This window comes from Saccostrea echinata, unplaced genomic scaffold, assembly GCF_033153115.1.
Source record: "Saccostrea echinata isolate AGI-Se365-2 ecotype Australia unplaced genomic scaffold, CSIRO_AGI_Sech_v1 ptg000056l, whole genome shotgun sequence".
Taxonomy (NCBI): domain Eukaryota; kingdom Metazoa; phylum Mollusca; class Bivalvia; order Ostreida; family Ostreidae; genus Saccostrea; species Saccostrea echinata.
The window spans coordinates 3,409,840-3,434,638 of record NW_026889805.1 but is presented as its reverse complement, the minus strand read 5'-3'; the positions used below and the strand labels follow the sequence as shown (position 1 = coordinate 3,434,638).

The 24,799-nt window shown below is 33.7% G+C and overlaps 1 protein-coding gene across 17 annotated transcripts in view; it reads left to right on the top strand.

The window, feature by feature from the left end:
* LOC133173831 (rho guanine nucleotide exchange factor 11-like) overlaps nucleotides 1-23,764 on the top strand; it is a 64,352-nt gene extending 40,588 nt beyond the window's left edge. For 10 of the 17 annotated variants that reach the window (XM_061308895.1, XM_061308891.1, XM_061308882.1 and 7 more), the window contains 29 exons: nucleotides 1,611-1,718; nucleotides 1,934-2,038; nucleotides 2,199-2,370; nucleotides 2,492-2,603; nucleotides 4,894-5,059; nucleotides 5,188-5,296; nucleotides 5,493-5,606; nucleotides 5,800-5,844; nucleotides 6,666-6,692; nucleotides 7,605-7,697; nucleotides 8,096-8,204; nucleotides 9,097-9,180; nucleotides 10,315-10,389; nucleotides 11,403-11,578; nucleotides 12,387-12,533; nucleotides 12,716-12,795; nucleotides 13,322-13,444; nucleotides 13,532-13,649; nucleotides 13,771-13,931; nucleotides 14,046-14,295; nucleotides 14,686-14,761; nucleotides 15,005-15,118; nucleotides 15,426-15,538; nucleotides 16,203-16,312; nucleotides 16,929-17,028; nucleotides 17,598-17,692; nucleotides 18,206-18,262; nucleotides 20,186-20,408; nucleotides 21,869-23,764. In XM_061308895.1, the coding sequence (XP_061164879.1) occupies nucleotides 1,611-1,718; nucleotides 1,934-2,038; nucleotides 2,199-2,370; nucleotides 2,492-2,603; nucleotides 4,894-5,059; nucleotides 5,188-5,296; nucleotides 5,493-5,606; nucleotides 5,800-5,844; nucleotides 6,666-6,692; nucleotides 7,605-7,697; nucleotides 8,096-8,204; nucleotides 9,097-9,180; nucleotides 10,315-10,389; nucleotides 11,403-11,578; nucleotides 12,387-12,533; nucleotides 12,716-12,795; nucleotides 13,322-13,444; nucleotides 13,532-13,649; nucleotides 13,771-13,931; nucleotides 14,046-14,295; nucleotides 14,686-14,761; nucleotides 15,005-15,118; nucleotides 15,426-15,538; nucleotides 16,203-16,312; nucleotides 16,929-17,028; nucleotides 17,598-17,692; nucleotides 18,206-18,262; nucleotides 20,186-20,408; nucleotides 21,869-22,680 (4,074 nt within the window). In that variant the 3' untranslated portion in view covers nucleotides 22,681-23,764. The remainder of the gene's footprint in view (nucleotides 1-1,610; nucleotides 1,719-1,933; nucleotides 2,039-2,198; nucleotides 2,371-2,491; nucleotides 2,604-4,893; nucleotides 5,060-5,187; nucleotides 5,297-5,492; nucleotides 5,607-5,799; nucleotides 5,845-6,665; nucleotides 6,693-7,604; nucleotides 7,698-8,095; nucleotides 8,205-9,096; nucleotides 9,181-10,314; nucleotides 10,390-11,402; nucleotides 11,579-12,386; nucleotides 12,534-12,715; nucleotides 12,796-13,321; nucleotides 13,445-13,531; nucleotides 13,650-13,770; nucleotides 13,932-14,045; nucleotides 14,296-14,685; nucleotides 14,762-15,004; nucleotides 15,119-15,425; nucleotides 15,539-16,202; nucleotides 16,313-16,928; nucleotides 17,029-17,597; nucleotides 17,693-18,205; nucleotides 18,263-20,185; nucleotides 20,409-21,868) is intronic. The other 7 variants (XM_061308885.1, XM_061308890.1, XM_061308883.1 and 4 more) reach the window with 7 other exon arrangements.
* The last annotated feature ends 1,035 nt before the right edge of the window (nucleotides 23,765-24,799 follow it).

Here is a 24,799-nt window from a genome sequence, read left to right as displayed (position 1 = left end):
ATGCACTGCTGTAATAGAGCATGTGGCTAGAGGTTTAACCATGCTAAGCCTTCCTTGTCTCACCCGTCATGTCATCAGTACTCATAGCAATTTTTTTAATGCAGCCAGTATATTAATAAAAAGGGAAAAAAAAGGAAATAAGCCAAATTTTTGGCTATTTTTAAACCACCCTAGAAATTCTGTGTATGGTACACAAATTTTTCTTTGTATTTCTTACAGCTGTATTGCAAATTTAAATATGCTTTTGCTACAATTAAAGCGTCAGTAATTTCTCACTTAATAAAGCACTAAAGATAAAATAATAAAAAGATTTTTTGTAGAAGAGATTTATAAAATATATATCGATATACATATACATTTCTACAGTCATACCTGGGTAGAGAATGTGGAAAACTCACTGGGGCTGACCATAAAAAAATAAGATACATGTACTAATCATAAATAGGAGCACTGTATTAAATCTAGCATATCCCTAATATTTGACATATATTAATTACTAGTCCAAGAAACTGAAGTTCAACTGTATTTGTAATTATGCAAATCAAATGGTAGTAAAATGATGCCATTAAAGTTTAGGATACTTTTCTATGACAGTGCACATTATTCTTTGTACTAAATTAAATTGTATGTACAGGCATATTCAAAATACATCTGGGAATTGGTTATATTCATGTGTAAACGTTCAACTTAACAAAGGACTTTATGAAACAAAGACCACTTTCTGCCCCTTTTCTTAAGCTGGTGCTGTTATACGACCGATGACATCCAAAAATAAGAATTCAATGCTTAATTAAATTCTATATTTTACATTGTTTAATTGTTTTCAGTTTTTGTATATCTCATTGAAGTTTGTTTTGGGGTTGGGGGTGTTATATTTTTATGCATTGATTTATCCAATTCAGGGAAGTATACTATTTTATGCAGTCAAATTTAACCCTTTGCAATCAACAAATCATATACTTGTCACAAATGTGCTCTCTTATTGGAGATCTGTTTATAGAACTCATTGTGATCAAAGCTAGAGCAGTTTTTCTAAAAAAGAAAATATGGATATATTATGAAACCAAATGTTGAAGAAAAGAAAAAAATAATTTCTCTGCTTTATTTCAAAATGAAAAGTGTCTTGAATTTTTATAAATCATAGAAACAGAAGTAATATGCTATATTTATGTGTAACTTGCAAACTTTGATGGGCAGATAGTTGGGCCTGCGGCATATAGTCCTTCAGTACCATATGTATTATTATAATTAGCTTTCTACTACATCTGTACACTTTGTAATCTGATTCCAGGGATACCTCAGTACCCCAACCTGTATATTGTAAGAGGTCTTCTTACGATTCCAATTATCTATTATACTGTTTCATATCCAGATATAAATCTATTAAAAATTGTCTCCCTTTATTCTGCCCATTGATACTGTAATGTATACAAGGCTTAATTAATTTGTATTTTACTGTTCCTTACAGAATAGTGCATGAAGATCTAGTTAAGGACCACAGTGATTCCTTACCTTTATTTGTATTCTGTCCTCTCTGTTTACGGTCACTTATTTCCTTTGTATGATGACTATGGGCCTCTTTGTTTACAGTTGTTGTTGTTGTTTTATAGCTGGATGACTGTGGGCCTTTCAGTAGTCTACATCAGCTGGAGACTAAGCCAGCCCACATGTCTGTCTTCCTGAACTTTGTCCTCCAGAATGAGTCCCCCTCAGCTCTGGTTTGTATCTATCTTAAATTACCTAATAAAACATAAAAATTCTATTCATCAAGTAAAAGTCAGGTAATAACTTCAAATTTTATATTAATAAAGCAGGAATATTTCCAGCTATTTATAGAGACAGTTTGAATCCATCATAGTATTTTTGACTTCTGAGAAAAGACAAATTAAAGGAATAAAAGATGAATTTTCACATTGAAATCTTATGTTAACAGTTATTTTATATAACCACAAATGTGTACCAACAAGCCAAAGGGGGTATCAAGGAATTACAGAAGTGGGCATTCGAGATTTTCTCTACATTTCTGGCAAATGGAGCAGTAAGTTACTGTTGTCTTTTGTTTTCTGTATCTTTGTAACATTATTAAGTAAAGGTATTTTATCTATTGATATTATTCATACCTAGTCTTTTCGGCTGTGAAAACAGCTCTGTTAATTCTTAATGAATGGATTCTTGCTGACATACTGATTTGTTTCTAGCCCCTAAAGGTTAATGTGGACCAGGGCCTCGTGGAGAGAATTAATGAGACATTCAATAGTAAGTCTTCCGAGAAAGAGGACATATTAAGGACGGTGTTTAATGGAGCTCGTAACTTTGTTCAAACAGAGATCTCCAACAGCCTTCAGGGATTCTGCAGTAAATTAGGCTTAGGTAAGGGGGAGATAACTCATTTCTAAAGCAGAGATTGAAAATAACAGCCATAGGAAGAATGCAGTTTCTCCATTTCTGATGAAACTAGCAGGAAAATGAGAACCTTTGGATTCTTTTTTAGGTTTTGGCACTATGTATGGTTTACAGCTAATAACTGGTATATCCAATATGAGGCAGAAAGAAGAAGCAGAAGTTGCATTACAGATACTGTCTTCTTACATTGACAAAGTCCCGTAAGTTACACATAGAACAGTTATTGTCTCCTTACATTGACAAAGTCCCGTAAGTTACACATAGTACAGTTATTGTCTCCTTACATTGACAAAGTCCCATAAGTTACACATAGTACAATTACTGTCTCCTTACACTGACAAAGTCCCGTAAGTTACACATAGTACAATTACTGTCTTCTTACATTGACAAAGTCCCGTAAGTTACACATAGTACAGTTATTGTCTCCTTACATTGACAAAGTCCAATTACTGTCTTCTTACATTGACAAAGTCCCATAGGTTACACATAGTACAATTACTGTCTTTTTACATTGACAAAGTCCCATAAGTTACACATAGTACAATTACTGTCTCCTTACATTGACAAAGTCTCGTAAGTTACATATAGTACAAGTACTGTCTCCTTACATTGACAAAGTCCCGTAAGTTACACATAGTACAATTACTGTCTCCTTACATTGACAAAGTCCCGTAAGTTACACATAGTACAATTACTGTCTTCTTACATTGACAAAGTCCCATAAGTTACTCATAGACAATTACTGTCTCCTTACATTGACAAAGTCCCGTAAGTTACACATAGTACAATTATTGTCTCCTTACATTGACCTGGGGCTTGTTGGACATTTTTTTAAAAATTATATTTATTGCACTTATTCATCATGTGTACCATAGGAAAAAATCGTGAAAACCCCAAAATAATCGTTCCACACAAAATTACCCCACTATACATTATAAGAGAGAAAGGTATGCCACTCTGGTTTGTTTACGTGGTACCCCCACTGGTCTTTCTGGGTTTAAAAACATATTTATTTTATTTTAACCTAAAATGTCGGTTCACACTGTCTCTACATATATTTCTGTCTTAGTTCATGCTATCGGATTGACTCTGCATCTCGTAAGAATCCCACAATTAATCCTTAAACAGCATTGCAGTCGGTGCGTTGAAAAATCCTTAGGTAAACGCAACGGAAGTACACCAAAAATGTATAACTTATAAGATAACGTCCAAGAGAGTTTTGGCCTGATGTAATAATCTCTCTCGGGTGTAGTCATAATAAGTAATATATTCTCTATGCACTTCTGTTGCGTTTACCTTTTTTTCAACACACTGACTGCAATGCTGTTTAAGGAGAAATTGTGGGATTCCTACGAGATGCAGAGTCGGGGGGGGTGGGGGGGGGGGATCCTGTCCGCAAGTACCTGTGAGTACAATTACTGTCTCTATACATTGGCAATTGACAAAGCTTATAGTAAAATTGAGTTCTTCTTACATTGACCGTAAGTTACACATAGTACAATTATTGTCTCCTTGCATTGACAAAGTCCACAGCAGTAGCAAACATCAGGAAAATGAGCAATACTTGAAATAGGGAATCTAAAATTAATTCAAACAAGACAAGTTCTTTCTCATGAAATGCTTGCCCAACAAACAACTTATGTGTGGAGCCTTGGTAAAATCTGAAGCTTTGAGATTCTGTAGTGTAATTCACATCCATACGAGTATATTTAGCTCAAGCCTAAATGATTTTGTTCATATACAGAATCTTGTTGAATATTAACACTCTCTTGTTATTTCTAATTTTAGTATCTTCTAAATAGGGTTCAGTAATACTGTTTTTCTGTAGGTCATCATATAGACATTTAAAGGACATTGCGTACATGTACGTTTTTGACTTCATTTTGAATTTTGCTCTGAATTGCATAGATCTGTATTTTCAAACTAGATTAAATTTATCATAACTTCCAGACAAACGAATAGTTTCATTGATACTATGTGAAAGCATCACCCTGACAAACAAATCCATTTTTTATTTACCAAACAATGTCTCATCTGCATAACTCGGGACTGCATAATTCGTACTTTGACTAAGTTGGAGTGAAAAGTCCATCACCTAGACCCAACTTGACAGTCTCAAATTGGAGTAATTTCTTAAAGATATGTTGGAACTTTTATTGCCAGTTGTGCTTCATGACATCAAAATATTGGGGCCACAAGTTACAGTACCAGGACTGATAATCCAAAACGGCAAACATGTTTGGTTTCTCTAACTCCACTAGTCTAGGTCTATTTTCAGCGGAATCTTATAACATCTCAGTTTGTATTCAAAAAGGCTTTAATGATAGCGATCTGGGCCTTCTAAATTTAAAACCTATCATGACAAACTAACTATTTCCGGAATATTTTGATCAATTTTACCGAAAAAATTTTAAATGCGGCGGGGCTTGAGAACCAATCTTATTAATTTTTTATTTGGCGTTACTGTTGATTGACTAGTGTTAATTGTAGACAATCTGATGAGGAGAGTAAGCCTGACCAGAGTCATGCCATTGCCTGGGCTGTAGCAACATTCCTCAGACACAATGGGATCATGGACAAAAAGCACTCCTCCATGGAGAGGGTGCAGAGCTTTATGGCCAAAGATAAAAAGAAACCTCTGATTCAGAGGAAGAGGGTATGAACAGCAGTAGAATACAATATAAAACATTCCTTAAAGATATAATGCCTGCTGCATAAAATGTGAAAAATTCAGCCAATTTTAGGGGGAAAAAACATGATATTTAGAATTCTTGTATATTTCAGACCCAGAAGGGACACAGTTTCCAGCCTCAGCATTTTTCTCGGGTTGAGAACTGTATACACTGTAGAGAGCTGATATGGGGTGTGGGAATCCAGGGCTACCAGTGCTCTAGTAAGTTATAGGGGTCAGGAAACATACATGTATAAGATCAAGGATTTTTGTGTAGTATATAGAAATGTAAAGCTTTTATAACCTAATGTTTCCCTTTGGTTTCATATATCAATAACCACAAGCACAAACAAGTTGAGGAGTTCTAACTGTATTTCTTGAATGTGTGAAGAATGTATCGGTTTACATGTACTTTCAGACTGTGAGCAGTGGATACACAAATATTGTTTAGACAGTCTGGAGGATCAGTGTCCTAAGAAAAAGCGTCCACGTCCTCATTCATCTGTGTTCAATATTCCAAGACCACAAGCAGGTAGGTTGCCACCTCTTAATGCTTATCCCAGCCTGATGAGTGGAGTTAGTGTATAAAACTGCCCACGCTGGGAAACTTCTACTTGGAAAGGGGTTATATCTCTCAAAGACAAAATTTGTCAATAACAACCTCATTTTTGAATGCAAGAATACTGCCAAATTATAAAATACTGATTGTGTAGCACCTCTTGTAGACAGACATTCCAGTTCTAGTATAGAACAAATGCTAAGTCGATCAGGTACGTAGTACATGACTACAGACTTTAAGCTTTAGGATTATATCCTCCTAATGCATGAAGTAAACCACTGATAAGATTCAGATGATCACTCTGATCAGTGGTAAATACTTCATCGAAGCCAGAATCTTTAGCCTTTTTTCCCCCTAAATACTTTTTTTTGTAACAACAGACTATAATTTTATAACAATGTAACTGCTTATTATTTCATTTTCTTTGCATGTTAAAAAAAATGGCTAGGGAGATTAAGTTAGAGGCATGATGTGCATGTTTTGTGTAGTGAAATGCCCTGTTGTATACATGAATAGGTAGTCATGGAGTCGTGAAGCTCATTTTACCAGAGCTTTGGCCAGCAGGTATCACTAGATATTCAACATCCACTCTTGTAGAAATGTATACTGCACAGTCTGTATTGTTAATCTCATAAACAGATGTACTCTAGGTATTAGACTGACACTATACCTGTCAGTCTCTGATTGTGTTTTCAGTAGATTGAAAAAAAAATGTTCACCACTGAGTTCATGTTCACCATAGTGTTCATGTTCACCATTGTGTTCATGTTCACCATTGTATTGATGTTCACTATCGTGTGTTTATTTGAATGCTGACCATTCAATAATGTAGTTGTTTAACACATTCCAGAGAGTAGTGTAGTTTATCAAGGATATCACTATTATGGAATTCATCTGTCTTAGACACAATAAACATTTTACATACATGTAGATTTTCTAACAAAAAATATTATGGCGCTTATTAACAAACATAAATTTGATGTAAATGACTAACAATGCCCCTAATGTATATTCTGCTTTTATCTTAACAAGTTTTCCATGTGCCATTGGCTTTGACAGGTAATTTTTGCATTTGGTTGAATGTTTTGCCTGAGCCATCAGATATGAACATGTACATGTATTTCCATAACGCTTCACATTCAGTACCTACATATAATATATAGCCCTCTTATAATTCTTTGTCTGACAAAAAACATTTAGATAGGTTGCAGGATTGTATTTTAACTGTATTTAACATTATCTAACGATGAGAGGTGTGCATCTACAAAGGCAGGAATGAAGAATATATTTGAATAACTTGACAAGCATGTTTATTATTTATGAAGGAGACTTTTGAATCATTAAGAAAATTGATGGTAATATTGTATAAGCAGAAATTTTAGTGAGGATTCAATTTTTGCATTTTTAGCGAGGGTGCTGAGATTGCAAAAATTAAATTTTGCTAACAATTTATTCTGCATAAGAGGTTAACGATATTGTTCTCTGCACCATAAAATCGCTAAAATTACTTCTCGCTATAATTAGATTATGATTTTTAAGGACAAATTGCTAAATTTGCATCTCGCTAAAAATTCCACTTATACGGTGTATTTTCCATCATGCACATACATTTTAGAATGCAATGTACATGAAGTATATTGGGGGATCTCAAACTTTATTAGGTACTGATGTCCCTCCACACTTTTTTTAGCATGTACATTTGATAAAATAAGTACGTGTACTACATCTTGAAATAGTCATTTTAGCATGAAGATAATTGTATGCAAGAACATTTTACTATAAGAAATATTTCACTTTGTTTTCTTATTCTTTATTTAAGAATAATGAGCACATTTTAAATGACATCATATTTCCTATATTTCTCTGTCTTGAAGACTAACTGCATTTGCATCCCCTTGAAAATGCACTGCTAGCTGTTAGTTATACATTGTTCTGTTATTATCTGTGTTCTATTGGATACTGTTGTTTCAGTCCCCTCAACCTCAGAGGCTCCCAGTCCGAGTCCAGCCAATCCCACAACGTTTAACATACAGCCCTTTAAGGATGAGCGAGAGGAAGATAAAGGTAACTCAAGAACCAATGGAAAAGCTTCTTATAAATTTACAAATTTAGATGTTGTTGTGTTATGATGATAGACTGAATTTATTCTTCATGAGGGTGAAAGAATTATGTCCTATACTGTAGATTCCTAAATATAGACGAGGAATTAATTGTCATGTAATTTCATAAGAAACAACACTCGCAAAATTAAATTACTCGCAGGGATTTTTATGGTGCTAAAATCCATGCAAAATCCCTTGATCAACCATCCATTCATGGATTATTGTTATACTATTGCGTGTATAAAGTTTGATAAAATTGTTATACTATAGCATGTATAAAGTTTGATTTCCATTTCTACAGGCTTAGATTAAGAAAAAAATGAAAATTCACATTTTTTTTTTTTTTTTTTATCATTTCAGTAACACCAATGCATTCAGTAAATTCCTTGATTAAAAGATATGACAATGGAAACCCTGATGCACCGAGTGACCGTAAGAAGAGTCCTAGTGTCGAGGACATGGCCAATAAGTAGGTCACTGTGACCTCATTCTGTAATCAAGAGGTCATCATTAGCATGTTAAACAAGTATAAACAAAAAAGCAGCACATGATGCACAGACACATACAGCTTTATAGAGGACAAGATATTTTGTAAAGATGCTTTGTGAATTGGGATGCTAGTAACTGCTATATAAGAGATAAAAATAGACATTGTCTTGATCCGCTGCTTAGACAGAGCTATTTATATCACATAGCCATGTATCATATATCAATGTAGTACTGCTTCAGAATTACCAGGAAAGCTCAGGAGAACTTAAGTCAGTTTTCTCGTTTTTAATGTTAGGAAGGAGAAGTAGACACTGAGCTTTCCTGTGTGTATCCTCTGGTGGTAGTCTAATATTCTCTAATATTCTGCACAGCCAGTGCAAGTTTTCTTCCTCCTGCAGTCTTCAGATGATGTAATCTAACATACAGTATCATTAAAGTCTTGATTAAAAAAGTGCAAAGATAATTTTTTGGGGAAAAAGAAAGTTAAAATTGGGAAGAGAAAATTTGGTCTTACCTATAAGTGATTTGCTGTGTATTAGGTTGGTGCCTGTAACATTTAGGGATTTGAATAATGCTGTGGTTCTTATTACAAAAACTGGCTTGACAAAGTATAAAATGTAAACATATAAATTATATAAAAGTATCTGTATATATGTACATGTGCTACATCTAACCCAGTATCATTTAAAGAACTGTACATATTTTCATTCAGAGAAAAGTTACATTCAATTTTTTCAAAGTAAAAGTATAAGATCTATCAATTTGAACTGGCTGTCTATCAGAGCTTTCTCCAATAATCAGCATTAGAAAAGTAGAAGCAATCAGCTTCCTTATTTGATGTGGATGATTTTCCTTTGTTGACCTTATTATAGGAAATCAACTGAGATCAGTAGATCTGAAAGTTTAAAGGGTCGGCAAGACCAGAAAGGCAGAATTAAACAACGTCGCGTTAAAAGGTGAATTCATATCAAACGCATGTGTCTTCTTGATTGAATTTGGCATAACCCGTGTGATTGTCATAGTGTGGCGATTTGGGTTAGGTCGTACACTCTATGATAGTCGGTTTTCATTTCACTGTACAAATGTTTAGAATCGGGGTTAGTACATGTTGTTTTAACTCGAGTTAGTACAGGATGGTTAAGGGAAGAGTGTGATGAGGCCATTTGTACAGTAAATGAATTTTAAAAAGTTGCTATGGACATTTTTTTTAAAGATATATTTTATAAATTCATAATTCAAATATAGCATGAAGATTCTTTTATTTTCAATATTTTTATTTTTAAAATCTTTAAGCATGATGTCTCCTTGTTTTGAGCAAAATTTCCAGAATCTGTTCACCCTGTCCTTTATTTTTTTTTTTTTTTTTTTATTTTGCATGAATTAAAAATAAAAAGAAAATCCCCCTTAAATAATGAATGTTTAAAACAAGTTAAATGAAGCTGGGTTATGGAACTGATGGACAGTAAAAGTTTACATACATAAAGGTGACATATGCACAATATATATATATTTATGATGCAAGTTGCTGCATTTTTTATCATTTTTGATAGAAAAAAGAGTAAATTGAACATTTAATCAGATGGTACTTTTGCTAAATCAGTATGGCTGTAAACTCTATAAGGGTACTGAATTTAAACTAATACTTAATGGGGTATGGGATTTGGACTGATGGCTGTACACTTATTAGGCAGTTGGATTTGTACTAATATTGTATGACTGTATGTCGGTCATGGGACTAATTACCCGTCAGTCATTTGGATTAACTACATGTCAGTTGCTCTCCTGTCTCACTGCTACTAACCTGTCACGTTCACTCCTATCTTCCCATATTTAAGAGAAAATTTTGTGTTCAATATAAATAATTCAAGGTACTTATTTTAAAAAGAATCAGTTATAATAAACTTCCCAAATATTTTGCAAGAGAATTAGCTTTCAATGTTTATTTTTCCAGTTTTGTTCTGCATATTTTTCCTCCTCTTAAATATGTTTGCATATATATTCTTCACATAATTTTGTTTACCTTTGTCTTTCGGAAGCAGAGACTTTTTTTAATTTCTAAATGATATTTTTTTTTATATTTCTGTTTTTAGTGATGTGGAAATTGATGATAATATGATGAGGACCATTACAGGCAATTCTCCAAGTTCTTCCTCCTCAAGTATAAGGTATGGTCTATTTGTTTATTGAAATCAGCTGATAGGCTGGCTGTTTTCCTTGACAACCAATAACTTTGTTAATATAAATAGCTGAAAGAAAAAAGAAAACTAATTCAGATTTTAATTTTTATGCTATTATTTCCTTATCAAAAAAAAAAAAAATATACTGGTAGAAATAATAATCTTAGGAAGTGAGAGAAATGAATTGTGTGTGTTTACTTGAGAGTAGGGATCTTGTGAAGGACATGTTTGTAATGTCAACACTGAAGGTCAGGTTGTAAACTTTATCAACTTCAATGTAGGACCATGTGTTATAAGCTGTATAATTAATATTGTACTATTACAAACATTAATTATTATTGGACTATAGGCCGTAGTACCCTGTGTTATCTTGTGTATAAGGGATGGCCCATAAGGGACATGTAGTGAAATATATTATATTAAAATGTGCTACAGACTGTATAAGAAACATCTTTAAATAACTGTAAAACCATATGTTTTTAGACTTTCATACATGTAGGGATATTCATTTAATTACAGTATAAAGTGTGCATACACATAGTCACATCCATTCAGTACAATTCTCAATCTCATGCATGTGTTCACAAATATAGGGTTAATTATCACCACAAAAATCAACAGATGTGTCAATCATTTATCTATCTATAAAGTCATTTCATAAAAAGAAAGATATAAATATTCAATATTTTAAAAAAAAATCCTAAAGGTTGATTTATAGTTCACAGAGATTCAAGTACAATGAAACTTAATTTCAGTGCATGTTAATTAAAATAGAAATAGTTCACAGTGTTAAATGATTTTATGCGTCTACCATTTAACTCTCTACAGTGTTAAATGATTTTATCAGTCTACAATTTAACTGTCTACAGTGTTATATGACTTTGTCTATCATTGAACTCGTCTACAGTGTTAGATAACTTTTTTGGTCTAACACTTAAATCATCTTCAGTGTTAGATGACTTTGTTGATCTACCATTTAACTTCCTGTTTCCTTTTTACAGGAGTGGGGAGAGTCCCAGCAGTTCTATGGATGCTGTAAACAATATTCCTCATACCATAGAGAATGACTCAGATTTCGAAGTTGAAAATGAATTACCTCCCTTAGAATCTATTTATCCCAGAGATGTTTACAAGAAGTTGCGACCAAAAGATAGGAAGAGATTAGAAGTAATAAATGGTAAGATTTAATTAGTCTGACATAATGCATTGTTTTTTGCATGTACTCGAATAAAAGAAATCTCCAAGTCTGTAAAAGGCAATATATATTATGTATATACAGTAAAACTCAGTCATAGCAAAGTCCTGGGGATCTGTGAATTCACTTCATTATATCCGTACTTTGTTATGTTGTTAAAATGTATATAGTGAATTCGCAATAAACATGTACATGTTTTACAAGTATGACTACCGAATATGTTCAAGAAGCATTTAATACAGGACATATCTTAGATAACTCAAATTTTTATTGTGAATTAAATTTAATATATAAATGCTTAATGAAAAATAGTCTGTTCAATATTTTGAATTTAGAGATGTTTAAAAATTTGTTTAAATATCATTATTTTTATATCTATATCTGTCAATTCGTTATATATAAGAGTATATAACTGTAAAATTTTACAAGAAATTATTAATAAGAATTTTGCCTGGGATCCTGAAAAATGTCGCTTTATTCGTGAATTTGCCATATACATTTTCATACTAAATGAGTTTCACTGTATTGTGCTGAGCTGTAAAAGGGAATATATTTATATTATGTTTGGATGATCTGTGAAAGGTGGTATATATATATATTATGTATAAATTTGGCTGATCTGGGAAAAACAGTTTCTATTATTTCTAATTCAGCTGATAGAGGTTTAACAGTCTGTTTTATGGAATGTATTTTATGTGCATATTAGGCAGATAGGGGTTTATGCAATATGTATTATGAATACAGTTTGCACACACAATTCAATATGTTAATTTTGAAATTTTTTTTTCAGAATTATTTTACACAGAGAGAACACACTGTCGAAACTTGAAGATATTACAGAACTTATTTTATAAACCTATGTCCCAGGACCCTAATATATCCCAGGATTTGATTAATACACTATTTCCTAACCTAGAAGAAATGATAGCACTACACGGTAAGATTTTCTGGCTTAAATGTCTGTTTACAAAGTTTACTTTTGATTTTAAAAAAGTGTGTATTCTTATGATAAGGAAGCTTTGTGATGCAAGACTATAATGTACAATAGGCCTCAAAGAGTTAAAGACAAGAGATTTATTGTGAGAATTGTGTTATTACATATATACATTTACTACTTAGGTCTAATGAACAGTGCAATGAAAGAGAGGAAGAAACAGAGTTCTGTGGTAACAGAGGTTGGGGATATATTACTGGCTCGGGTAAGTACACATGTCATCTGGGAAGATAGCTGTGGTTGGAGATACTGTAGATTCCTTAATTTATGCAAATACTTGCGCAAAGTGACCAACTGACTTCAAATCAGAAGAGTATGAATTCACAAATGAACTGTTGATGGGTAGATTTTACATGTATGGAAGTTTAAGCAATTTAAAAATAAAGCTGAGTTATTTTATTTTGTGAGTTGTGCTTCTTGCGAGATTACATGATAATAAATTCCTTGCATATGATTAAGAAACTGCAGTATATTACTGGCTCAGTTAAGTACACAAGTCGTCTGGGAAGGTCACACTCTTGTTATACTAATGGAAGGTACATGTAACTTGCAAATGTTAAATTACTTATACATGTACAATGCTGCATGTGCTAGATCTTGATAAACCTGTATTTATAGTGTGTACATAAGATTATAGTCATTATAAAAAGCTGTTGGAAATCATTGTTCACGAGTACAATTTCTTTCGAGAGCATAAAAACCTGTTAAGGGAGAACATTTCTTTATTTCAGTTTGATACTGAGGGAGAAGCATTCCGTAATGGCTGTGCCAAATTTTGTCAGAACCAGCAATATGCTTTAGATTTGTTAAGGGCAAAACAGAGAAAAGATTCGAAACTGTCCAACTTCCTTATGGTGAGTGAATGAAAATGTCAGTTTTATTAAAGTAGTTATAATATTTACCAGGTAACATTAATGTATTCTTAATTGGTTGACTTGTAGGAGGCAGAAAGTAGTCCCTTGATGCGCCGGCTTCAGTTACGAGACTTAATTCCTACACAGATGATGCGTCTCACCAAATATCCACTATTAATAGAAAATCTTATGAAATATACTCAAAGTAAGTTTATTATGATGTGTAATTATTAATTTTTTTGTTGATTTCCTTTACTTTTCATTTTGTTTGGAATTTGTAGTTTTGTATGTGGAATTATTGAACAAAAACTGATATAATTTTTCAGCTTCAACTGAGGAGTATTCTCGGCTGGAACGAGCCCTTAAGTTGAGTAAACAAATTCTGGCATATGTCAATCAAGCAGTGAAAGACTGTGAGAACAGTTACAAACTCAAAATGTTACAGCGTAAAATTGACAAGAAACAGCTGGATCATGCTGAATTTAAGGTAAACATGACAATATAATCAGGTCAGACATTGTAGTTTTCATTCAAAGTAATCTCTGAAATCACTTAGTATAATTTTTTTTATTAGTAAATCACTAAATTTTCCTTGTTACAGGAGCTGGATCTCAGTAAACATAAGCTGATGTTGGACGGAGCCTTGACGTGGAACATCAACCAGAGGAAGTCGGTGGACTGCCATGTTGTGTTGTTAGAGGACTTATTAGTGCTATTTCAGAAACAGGATGATAAACTGGTTCTTAAACAACAGTCTACTCAACTGGTGGCCGGTAAAGAAGATAGTCGATATCAGTTTAGTCCTCTCCTCAGATTAGAGAATGTACTCCACACCAACAGCAAAGCCACTGGTAAATGTGATTTTGTCAATCAATCTGTGATGGAATCTGTTAATCTATAAAAGGCTAAGTATCATAACATTTGTGTTGTCAATCCAATATAAATGTTTCAATTTTTCTTGCACTGTGAGGATGTATAAGAATTTTAAAATTTTGTCAGTGGAGATGTATATATATACGGGGGGGGGGGGGGGGGGGGGGGGGCAGAAAAATCTATCTTGGAGTGCATGGTGAAATTTGTACTTCTGATTCATATAAGTAAAATCATCATATGTTAACCTTCAGTCACCCCCAGCAGGGTATATTATGTGATGGTGCACTTCATTACTTAAAACTTTTCTATCAAAAATGAATGGTCAATTTAATATTGTTATCTTACATCTGAAATAATTTTATCTGTAGACAAGAAGGCATTCTTCGTTGTATCAAAAACCCAGATTTATGAACTCTCTGCAACATCAACTGAAGAGCAGAAAAAGTAAGTGTAGCAGAATAACTCTAAAATGAGATTTGACTTAAGTCGTAATTTATAATATAAATGGAAGGTATTGTGAGTGAATCAGTTTTTATATATTTTTGCTGAGAAACCAACAACTAATATATTTTTAGGTGGGAAACTAGCTGCAGATCTGTAGCTCTCTGGTTGAAAAAATTCGGATAGACAAACAGTTGACAACTGATTTACTTTTAGGTGGAAAACTGACAACTGATTTATTTTTAGGTGGATAAGACATATCAAAGAAGCAGCTGAAACTTTCAAAAAGAGGAAAGATAAGGCCCAGGAACCAGCACAGGTGCATGAACTGGCTGTGGAGCCTCCTCAAATCATCAGAAGGTTAGGCCCCTCAAATAGCATATCTGATTTAACATTTAAAAGGGTTTGGTATCTGTGACATATTGCATGGTAATGATAAACATTATGATATAAAATTAAGGGGGAAATTTTCAACTGAAAATAACTGAGAACATATTCTACATGTATAAACCAATTAACAATGAAATAAACAGTAAATATCCACTTGTAAGAGAAGTTGCGAAAGATGCAGATATTTCGCACACTTGATAAAAAGTTAGGTTACAGAAGTTGATTTGGATGTGGCCAGAAATAAGTAAATGTAGTGAATATGTATTTGATTTAACAGGCCCAGTGCAGAGAGACAGGAGGAAGATTTGGAGGAGGAGCTTATTCAGCCTGATGAAATCACTGTACAGAATCCGTTAACTCAGAAAGCTGAGCCAGTCCTGACCCCGCTAGGTATGTCACTTAACATGGATACATTCATGTCTAAGTAAGGAATGCAGTACCCAGACTGATTATCATTACATATTATATCCAGGTGTGCATTTTGTTGGTGGTGTCTATGGTTTGATATGGAAGAGGAAAACAATGAATTTGTTTTACACATGTTTATGATTTTGAATATAAGGACAGCCTAGCCATGAAAAGATTTGATTTCCCACCCTCCAGTGATTTTTTGATAACTAGATCCAGAAGTTTGATGAGCGACTGCAGTGTGTCACCTTATTACTAACACCTGTATGGCAGGCATGAGATGAACTCGGCTGTTCTGTTTTTGTTACCAGTATTTTGCAATTTTGAAAAGCAACCTATAACATTGTGACAATGTCTTTCAATTCATCCATCAAACTTTTTGTACTTCAAAATAAGTTTACATTACTTGTTTGTTTGCTATATTTGGGAATGAGACATCTTCAAATTACAAATTACTGGTATCAAAAATTATTTTAGAGGGATAAAAAAGTCTTGAAAACTGAACACATGTAAACAAGACATCTTCACAATGTTATAGATGAGCTCTCGGTATAGTACTAACACATAACTAGTGTTGTCTCTGACAATAGCCAAGTTAGTGTCTGTGCATGATTTTGAGTGTCATTTTTCTCTCGCCTTCATCCAGAGAAGATCCGACGCCTCGATGAGACACTGCAGGAGCACCTCCAGGAGAAGACAGTTCTGGTGGCCGAGGTCCTCAATATCCCCACAGCCGAGGTCCCACAGAGGCTCCAGGTATTGTGTCCTTTTCCACTCAGAAAGTACTTTACCAAGCAATTCTCACTGACATAATGTAATTTGAGAACAATTGTTATGATGATGAAAATAATCTGAAACCAAATTAAGTTATTTAGGTAGGGTGTTCAATTCTTTAATTATTTTAATTGCATTATTTCAGCAGTGACATTGAGACACTGTTTAACACAGTCTTAAGGTTCAAAAGAAATGTAAATCAAGTGGGATTCTACTCCAGTTAAAATAGCATGAAATTTTGTCCCTTTTGAATTTTTGCATAAGAAATCTCCAATGCTTATAACTGATTTGAAGTTAATTTCACCCAATAAGTGATGGATAAGTGTAATCCATCTCCTGCGATATTAAACTGATGTGACACAATGTTGAGCCTGTGCATTATTTGCATTGTGTTGCCATGTCTTATTGGTTTAACAGACTTTATATAAATGTTTTCTTTTTTAATATATATAAAGAAGATATTTATATACATGTACTTGTAATTCTTTAAGGAATAGGCTACTGCTTATAAAAAATAAGAAAGCATAAAACCCGGAGAAGACTGTTGTATATATATATATGTAGTTGAAATTAGAGGTGTGATTTTTTTTTGTTTCAGATGGTGGAGGAGATGCCAGAGAATGCTAATACCAGTGATAACCTACTCGCCCTAAGTCGAGAGACCCAGAATTGTTTGGTTTTGTTAAACAATGCTGAATGTATGTTCTACTTCCTGTACGCATGTCTGTGTCTGTCTGTCTGTCTGTCTGTCTGTGTGTGTGTGTTGCCTTCTATAGCTTGCTACATCTAAGCATGAAATATAAAGCAAATATTTTTTTGGTATTCAATACAGGGAAAAACAAACATGCAGTATTTTTAAATGAAATTTAATTATAATAAATTCGGATTATTTGTGCAATTTGTAGAGGCAATTACTTTTTTGTTTGTTTAAATTGGGAATTTTTTTTTTTAAAGAAAGTAAATTGATATACTGGTATCTAAAGGTATTTGTTGTATCAGAGAATTTTCATCTAGCATGGACAAGAATAAGTACAATTTTAATTAAATTGCTTCTAGAGAAATATTTTTGTTATGATTTTCTGTCCATCTGTCTAACAGCTTTACCTTCAGTTGTGAGTGTTGCTGCATTGCTTTTAAAGTGGGTGATTATAAAACAACACAAAAGTGATTAATGAAATAAAATTTTAAAAACTTTGAACCCTAATTTCTGTAGATAATTGTTCCATCTGTTAATTGAATTTTAAATTCTGATTAATTCCTGTTTTAGCTGGACTAGCGGAGGAGGACCTAAAAATGCCAATACCAATGGAGAAACTTCGAGAAATGGCCAACAGAATGAACCAAATTCTTACCAATCTACTGGTAAGCTAGTATATTTACTTGCAGCATATTGGAGTGGAGTGTTTTTACAGTAATATTTAGCCAGAGAGTTAAGCTTTAAGCTGATAATTACACTATATACTGCTGTGTTCGTGTTGTACCTCTATATTCTGCTAGAACTGATCTCAGATGTGTCAAAATTGATGTTGTAAATATAGAGGATAGAATCTCTGTTAGGGTTGTATTTGCCACTGAAATATTTCTCAAGAAATCTGTATTAAATGTCTAAACTGTTTTGTGCTGGACATGTTAGCATTATCATGTTATGCACATGAACTTAACAGGAACACAGGGATGTCATTTTTGCTCCAAATGAAATTTTTTCACACTAAAATGAAACCAGAAATGTTTTATACGAGTGGTAAATATATCTCCTCCCACCTTGTTGGCATTTGATCATTGTTACCTTTGTAAACTAGAGGCACTCTTTTTTTACATCACTGTATGACTGTTGTTGCCAGTTTGATAACATTTGCTGTGTTGGGTGACTTTCAGGAAAAAACCAGACAGTATGCAGCGCTTAATTCGGGGCACACCCCCACAACCTCCTCAGTGAGTGATCAATAGTAGTGTGGTTTTTTTTAGTTTTCTTGTGTGGCTTTGTAAGATATATCTCTAGAGTTGCTGCATGGGCTGTTATTTTGACAGTTTTTTTTTTAAACAGAGACTTTATTTAAATGTATTCTTGATATTTTCCTGATTTTGGTTGGCTTAAAGTTTTGAGTTTTTGCTATAAGTTTAGTTAAGTATGATAATTCTTAGGAAAATTAATTGGAAGTTCCTTGGAACAAATATGAATTAAGAACACAAAAATGTTGTTATTAAGTCAACAAATTGTTTTATGTCGCAAAAGACAATTTTTTAATAGCCAGCATGCAGTTTATTTTCCTCGATAAGTAATTGCCACAAATTACAATTAACAAAGGTTTATTTCTTAATCAGACTGTGACTGCAAAGTATGCTGCAATTTTATATGCAGTGAGAGATCAAAAGATGAACTTAGACAAATTTTGAGTTATAGGGATTCCAGATAGCATTAGATCAGGTGATGAATTCCATTTAGAAGATCAAGTATACTGAATGACAAATGTTAGTTCCTTACAACTGTTAAGGAAGAGATTGTTCATAAACTACATGTACCTCTTTCTTTACAGAATTTAAGGAATGTACAAAGCATTTTTTTGTTGCTTTAAGTAATTTTTTTACCTGCCGCCCACATGGAATTCTACTGAAAAGAATATAATATGCACACATTGAAATAAATTCTGAAAGTTTATAAGAGAAAATATGGTTTTTTGAAATTAAAATAAGCCATGTGAGGAGAGTAAAGAATTAAAATCTTACTCTGAATGTTTACATTTCTGAAAACCAGTTCATCTTTTGATCATTGACTATAAGTGATGTGGAAGTACGTGTGTTTGCCTTGTAAGAACCCAATCCTGAATAAGATACCCTCTAAAATCTTTGATGAATTTGTATACTAGTAGAATTAACATAGGCTCAGGAAGTGGTGGAATATTTTTTAACTAATGTGCATTTACATTGTAGATGGAGGTAGTAGCTATGTATATTCACATAAATATATATACATGTACATTATATATGTAGCGATGTATATCATTTCAGCAGAATTTCACATTTGAGCTGTATTTGTATATCCATATAGGGAACACTAACATTAAATAGTTCAGTTTTGTAATGGTGAGGTGTATAACAACAAGCAAGTGGTCCATCCTGTTTTGTTTTACCTTGGACTAAAATGACAGTCTGTCATTGGATAACAGACATCACATGCCTGTCATCAGTATTTCTTTGGATGGCGAGTAGCAAAATTTGGATAAAATGACGTTATGCAATCCAAATTTAATGAGAAAAAATATTTCAAAGTTATTTTTGTTTTTTAAAGAAACCGATAAATTGATTTGGAATTGCGATTAAATTAAGAGTACAGTGCCCCTTTTCAGTGACATAATCAGTAAACAACAAGGTGAAGAATAAAGGAGATTTGTACATACGAAAAAACCCTTTAATTGTAATTGATCTATGAAATTTTGTTAATTGTTATTGGTCCTTGACAAAACAAAACATTAAGTTTGTTTCTGACTTTCCATGGAAATATATTGGGTTGGTCAAGTCCATAGAAGGCTCTGCTTTTCCTCACCTTCTATGGACTTGAACAACAACCCAAGATATTTCTGTGGACAGTCAGTAACAAGCAAGTAATTGTATGCTGCATGCTCTTAAGGCCAAAATTGAGTCTCTTTTGTAAACATGATGAAAAGAAAAAAATAATAGTACAGTATGTGGTCCCACTGTATCTTGTAAAAGTCTAGAATCAATGGTTCAATCATGTTACCACCTTTTTGTTGTTATATCACAGTTGATATAATAGTATCATAATTGATTCAAATTTAATTTGATTTTGATTGGTTGATTGAATTCTATCAGCGTTTAGAGTGGTTGTTTGTATTGTAGGCAGTGGTGAACAGCCGGGATGAAGAACGGGAACGACTTCGGTTGGAACTTAAAGCGGCTCAGGAAGAACTGAACATGCTACGAGAGATACAGAGGCGAGTGTCTGGCTCCAATACTGCAGCCCTCGCCCCAGTCCAGGGCCGACCTCAGAGTTTTATTTCAGATGCTTCGTCTTACTCAGATAATGAGGTTGTAGCCAATACAGAGGATGAGGACATGCCAGGTAGAAAATTCAGAGTTTCCTTCTTAATGTTGTTTACAAAGTTTGCTTATTGTAAAGGACTTACACAGGTCTTCATGTCTGATGTCCAATCCCTTTTATGTGCAGAACCAGGGTTGGCAAAAAACTGGGAAATACTCGTATTTCCCAGGACGGTGGGAAATACTGGTAATTACCGGGAATTACTGGTATTTCCCGGGAAATACTGGGAAATAAGAAATAGGTACATATTTCATTCATATTGGCATGTAGTACACCTTATTGGCTAAGATATCTACCTCTGGTATCACTGTTCCCGATTTAAAAAAATTCTGGTTTCCAAGTAATTCATTTTATATACATGTAATCATACCACAGTATATTCATAAACCACTCATGAGTGCTTGAGTCAGATGTAGTCTACAAAGGTCCATGAAATGAACACAAAGATCCCAACTGGATTTTTATGTAACTAAAGAAGGATCAAAGAAAATTCTTAAATGTAGAGTATGGTATGAATTTCATATCTGAGAAGAAGCCTTTCAGTTCTACTCAAGGTAATTATCTCTCAAAACAGGAGCACAAAACTGTCCAGAGCAATTTGTTAAAACAACATGATTGTTTGTAATAACTACAGTGTTTATAGAAGGATGAAAACAAGTTTATTTTTGTTGTTCTTGGATTTATAATTAATAAACTTAATAATTTTACAAAACTGAAAAGAAACTTGAATTGAAAAACTTCAGTTTTTGTACAGCCAGGGAAATGTTCCAGAATGCTTTTGGGTATGGGACCTGGAGTAGGTGATACATTCTGAATATGTTATATTAATAGCAATTTGAGACATATTCCATATTATTCATCTTCTTTTTTTATGTTTATTTTATTTTAAATTTTGTATAAGATTGAATGAATTAGAGAAATAAAAAACTCTAATAACTTAGTATTTCCCAGTATTTCCCAATATTTCCCAGTTTAGAGAAAATTTGTAGTATTTCCCAGGATGGGAAATACCGGTATTTACCACTGGTAATTCCCACCACTGGTATTTCCCGGCCAACCCTGTGCAGAACTGAAATTTAAATATAAGTTTAGCAATATAAATTGATCACCTTTTGTCTTTGTAACACTGTAACCTGTTGCTTTAAGTATAATACAGTTAGCAGCTATTTCATCATATTTCATTGTATTTTCATCATCCCAAAAGTGGAATTTGTCTTTTTTTTTTCTTTTTTTTTTGAGATAAGTAGAAAAGTCAGTGTTAGAATCTTAATTTGAATCACAGGTTTTTGGTCAGATCTTGATCTTTGAACTTTTGAATTACTGAATCAGATCATAGGGTTTGAACCATTGAATTACTGATGTTCAGTCAAATCCTTATGTTTGAACTTTCCATATACAGATATTCCATTAGATCCTGATGTTTGAACGATTGAACTACTGATAATCTCTCAGATCATTATGTTTGAACTTTTGAATTACAGATGTTCACTCAGACCATAATGAAGTAGATGTGGATACAGGGGATGTACCTGATGATCTTGATGTGGATCCAGAGACTGCTGAATCTGAGGTCTCCCATCCCACCAACCTGCCAAAGGAAATCACAGACATTGACGTGCAGTCTCTGACAGAGATTGAGCCTCCATTGGAGGAGTTTATGGAAGAACCAGAACCTCTTAGTGTGCCTGAGGACATTCTCACGGGAGGTGAGGATACAGAGAAGGTTACGGCAGAAAGTGGTGTCCAGAAAGCCGAGATCAATCTGATAGAGGAGTTCAGTGAGGAGGTAACTGAATTCCCGTCCAATCAGAAGGACGTCGTTCATTCCGAGGAGAGTGAGGAAACCGAGTGCAAGGACACAACAAAGGAGGAGCAAAGTGCTGCTGATGTTCCTCCTACAGAAAATTCATGTGAGGACCCAGGAGGGCTTTCAGAAGAAATTAAGACAAGTGTCGATGAGGAAAGACGATTCAGTAATGATGATTATGAAGACGCATTGGAAACACAATCAGAAATCAGGGAGAGCAGTGAGGAGAGGACTAATGAGAAATTACAGGAAGAAATAACGGACCAAGAGAAAACAGACGTCGGAAAAGAGGGGGCTGAATCCGACCCAGAAACTGCTGACAAAGAAACAAATGGTGTGTCCGAGAACAGTGAAAAAAGCCAAATCATCGAGGACAAACTGAGTGAAAAATCAGAAGAGAAAATTCTGGACAATGAAGACAATGAAAATAATTTAGAATCTACAAATACAACAGACAATAGGGAAGATAGTGGTTCTCCTGTATAGCCTTAATCTACTTCTGTCTCACTCTGTGATAAAGTGCTACATTCTAACATGGATGTGAATTAGACTCCTTCTCAGTTATGTCCCTTGTTAGGAGGGAGACCGCTGTGAACTCATTCCTCTGTACAGTCTGTATTAGACGGAGAAGATATTGTATTGGAAACTAGTTTATATAAGGAATTAACAAGATACAAGAGATTGATGCCTGTAGTAACGAGTATATTATATATAAATATATATAAATATATGTACTTTTTTGTTAGAAGGAAGATGTCACATATTTATTTATGTTATGGTTGTCTCTAACGTTACTAAATATAGGATAAATGTTTACAGTTTGTACATGTGCTATGCCCTCATAGTCAAAACCCCAATAAGTTATGTCAGTGTCTACATTTGTTACATATGCAAATGTCAAAAGCTAGCCTTCATGAATATTCTGGAAGCTCATTACCTCATTTTTCACTTTCATTTCATGGCTGTGAACATTTATTTTAGGCATCGGTTTATATCATTATTCATTCTGTAAAGGCCCAAGTTTGAAACTTGGTGCAAATTCTAGGGTGCAATACATTTATTTTAGTTCTATTTCAAAGCTTTTTATATAATGTATGGATGACTACCTATGGTTTTTTTTTTGTGCTTGAATGAAAGAGTGCTCAAGACTGGCATATCAGGTCTTATTTTGTATCAGTGAACATTTTTCATACCTGTGCCACAGAATCCTTGGTAAAACTGCCTAGAAAATCAAACTGAAAAAAAAAATCACTGCTGTTAAAATAATGATCTGTATCAGAAGTTTATGTAACAAGTCAGTTTTTCACAAAAGCTGAACTGCATTTTTCAGCTGCTAATTTCATACTGTTCATTTGATACAAAATCTGAGTGCCATGCTAAAGCTTTAGCTCGTTTCACTTCGGTCATGTGACTTCTTGGATATCTGGTAAGTCACATGATATCAACTGTATTTAATGCAATCATTAAAATGCACAGATAATTACTGTAAACTTTGGGGTCAAGCATAAGCCAAGATTTATGTTGAGAAATTTATAATAATGACTCCAGAAATAATAAAATCTTAAAAACCGTTCAATGTCATTTCTGGACTGGTGGTGTCATAACAAGCTATTATGGTTACATGGTGGTTCTGTGTAATGCTTAAGACCGATCATACAGAATATTGTCACAGACCTGCCTACCTTTTCGCTTTTGGCATATTTCTTTATGCCATATCAACCAATTTTACACTTTTAATGTCCTGCTTAAAATTGTGTTATATTAGTGGTTTTAAATGTCTGACTTGCATTTGAGTTGAAGAATGGCCTATTAATATGCATAGACAAGAGCTTTTTAAAACGCATAATTTATCAAGGGGGCTACAGTTCCTCAAGAGCTCAATCCTGAAAATTTATTGAAACTAAGACAGCTTTCAAACTTAAACATGCTGCACATGCCAAAAATTTGGAAGAAAAAGCAGAAGCAAATACATCATTTACTTAAGTGATTGGAAAGGTGTGTGCCATTAATACCACCGAAAGATTAATTAAGTTCAAGCTCTTGACCAAATACATCATAAAGAGTGGAGTTATGTTCCCAACTTATTTGATACTCAAGAGCATGCTCAGAGTACGATCAGCTTTTATACTGAAGCAGGCTACTGACTTGATACTGACCCTATAAATTGATATTACAGGGATTTCAAACAACCTTGTTTAAAGTTCTGTTAATTCTATGGTTGTTATATGACTTTGTTAGCAAATATAAGTTAAATGTATCATTGGGTCAAACATATTTCTGACTAATTGTTTGGCCTTTGTTTTTATATAATTTAACTACGGAATATTATGTCTATCTGATCAGATCAGTACATAGGGCTTGAGCCGGATGTGATCAGTCGACAGGGGGTTCTTACTCCTCCTCGGTAGCTGATCCCACCTCTGGAATTTCCTGGGGTCCGTGTTTTATGGTTTTATGCACTGTTCGTTATTTAAGACCTGTAGGAATGCTACCATGCTGATGTTCAACGATCATAGACGATCTAAGCTAATAAATGATTGTAAAATATTTTTAAGTCCTTAATTATATGAAATACAACACAGAGTCTGATTTAGATTATACAGAA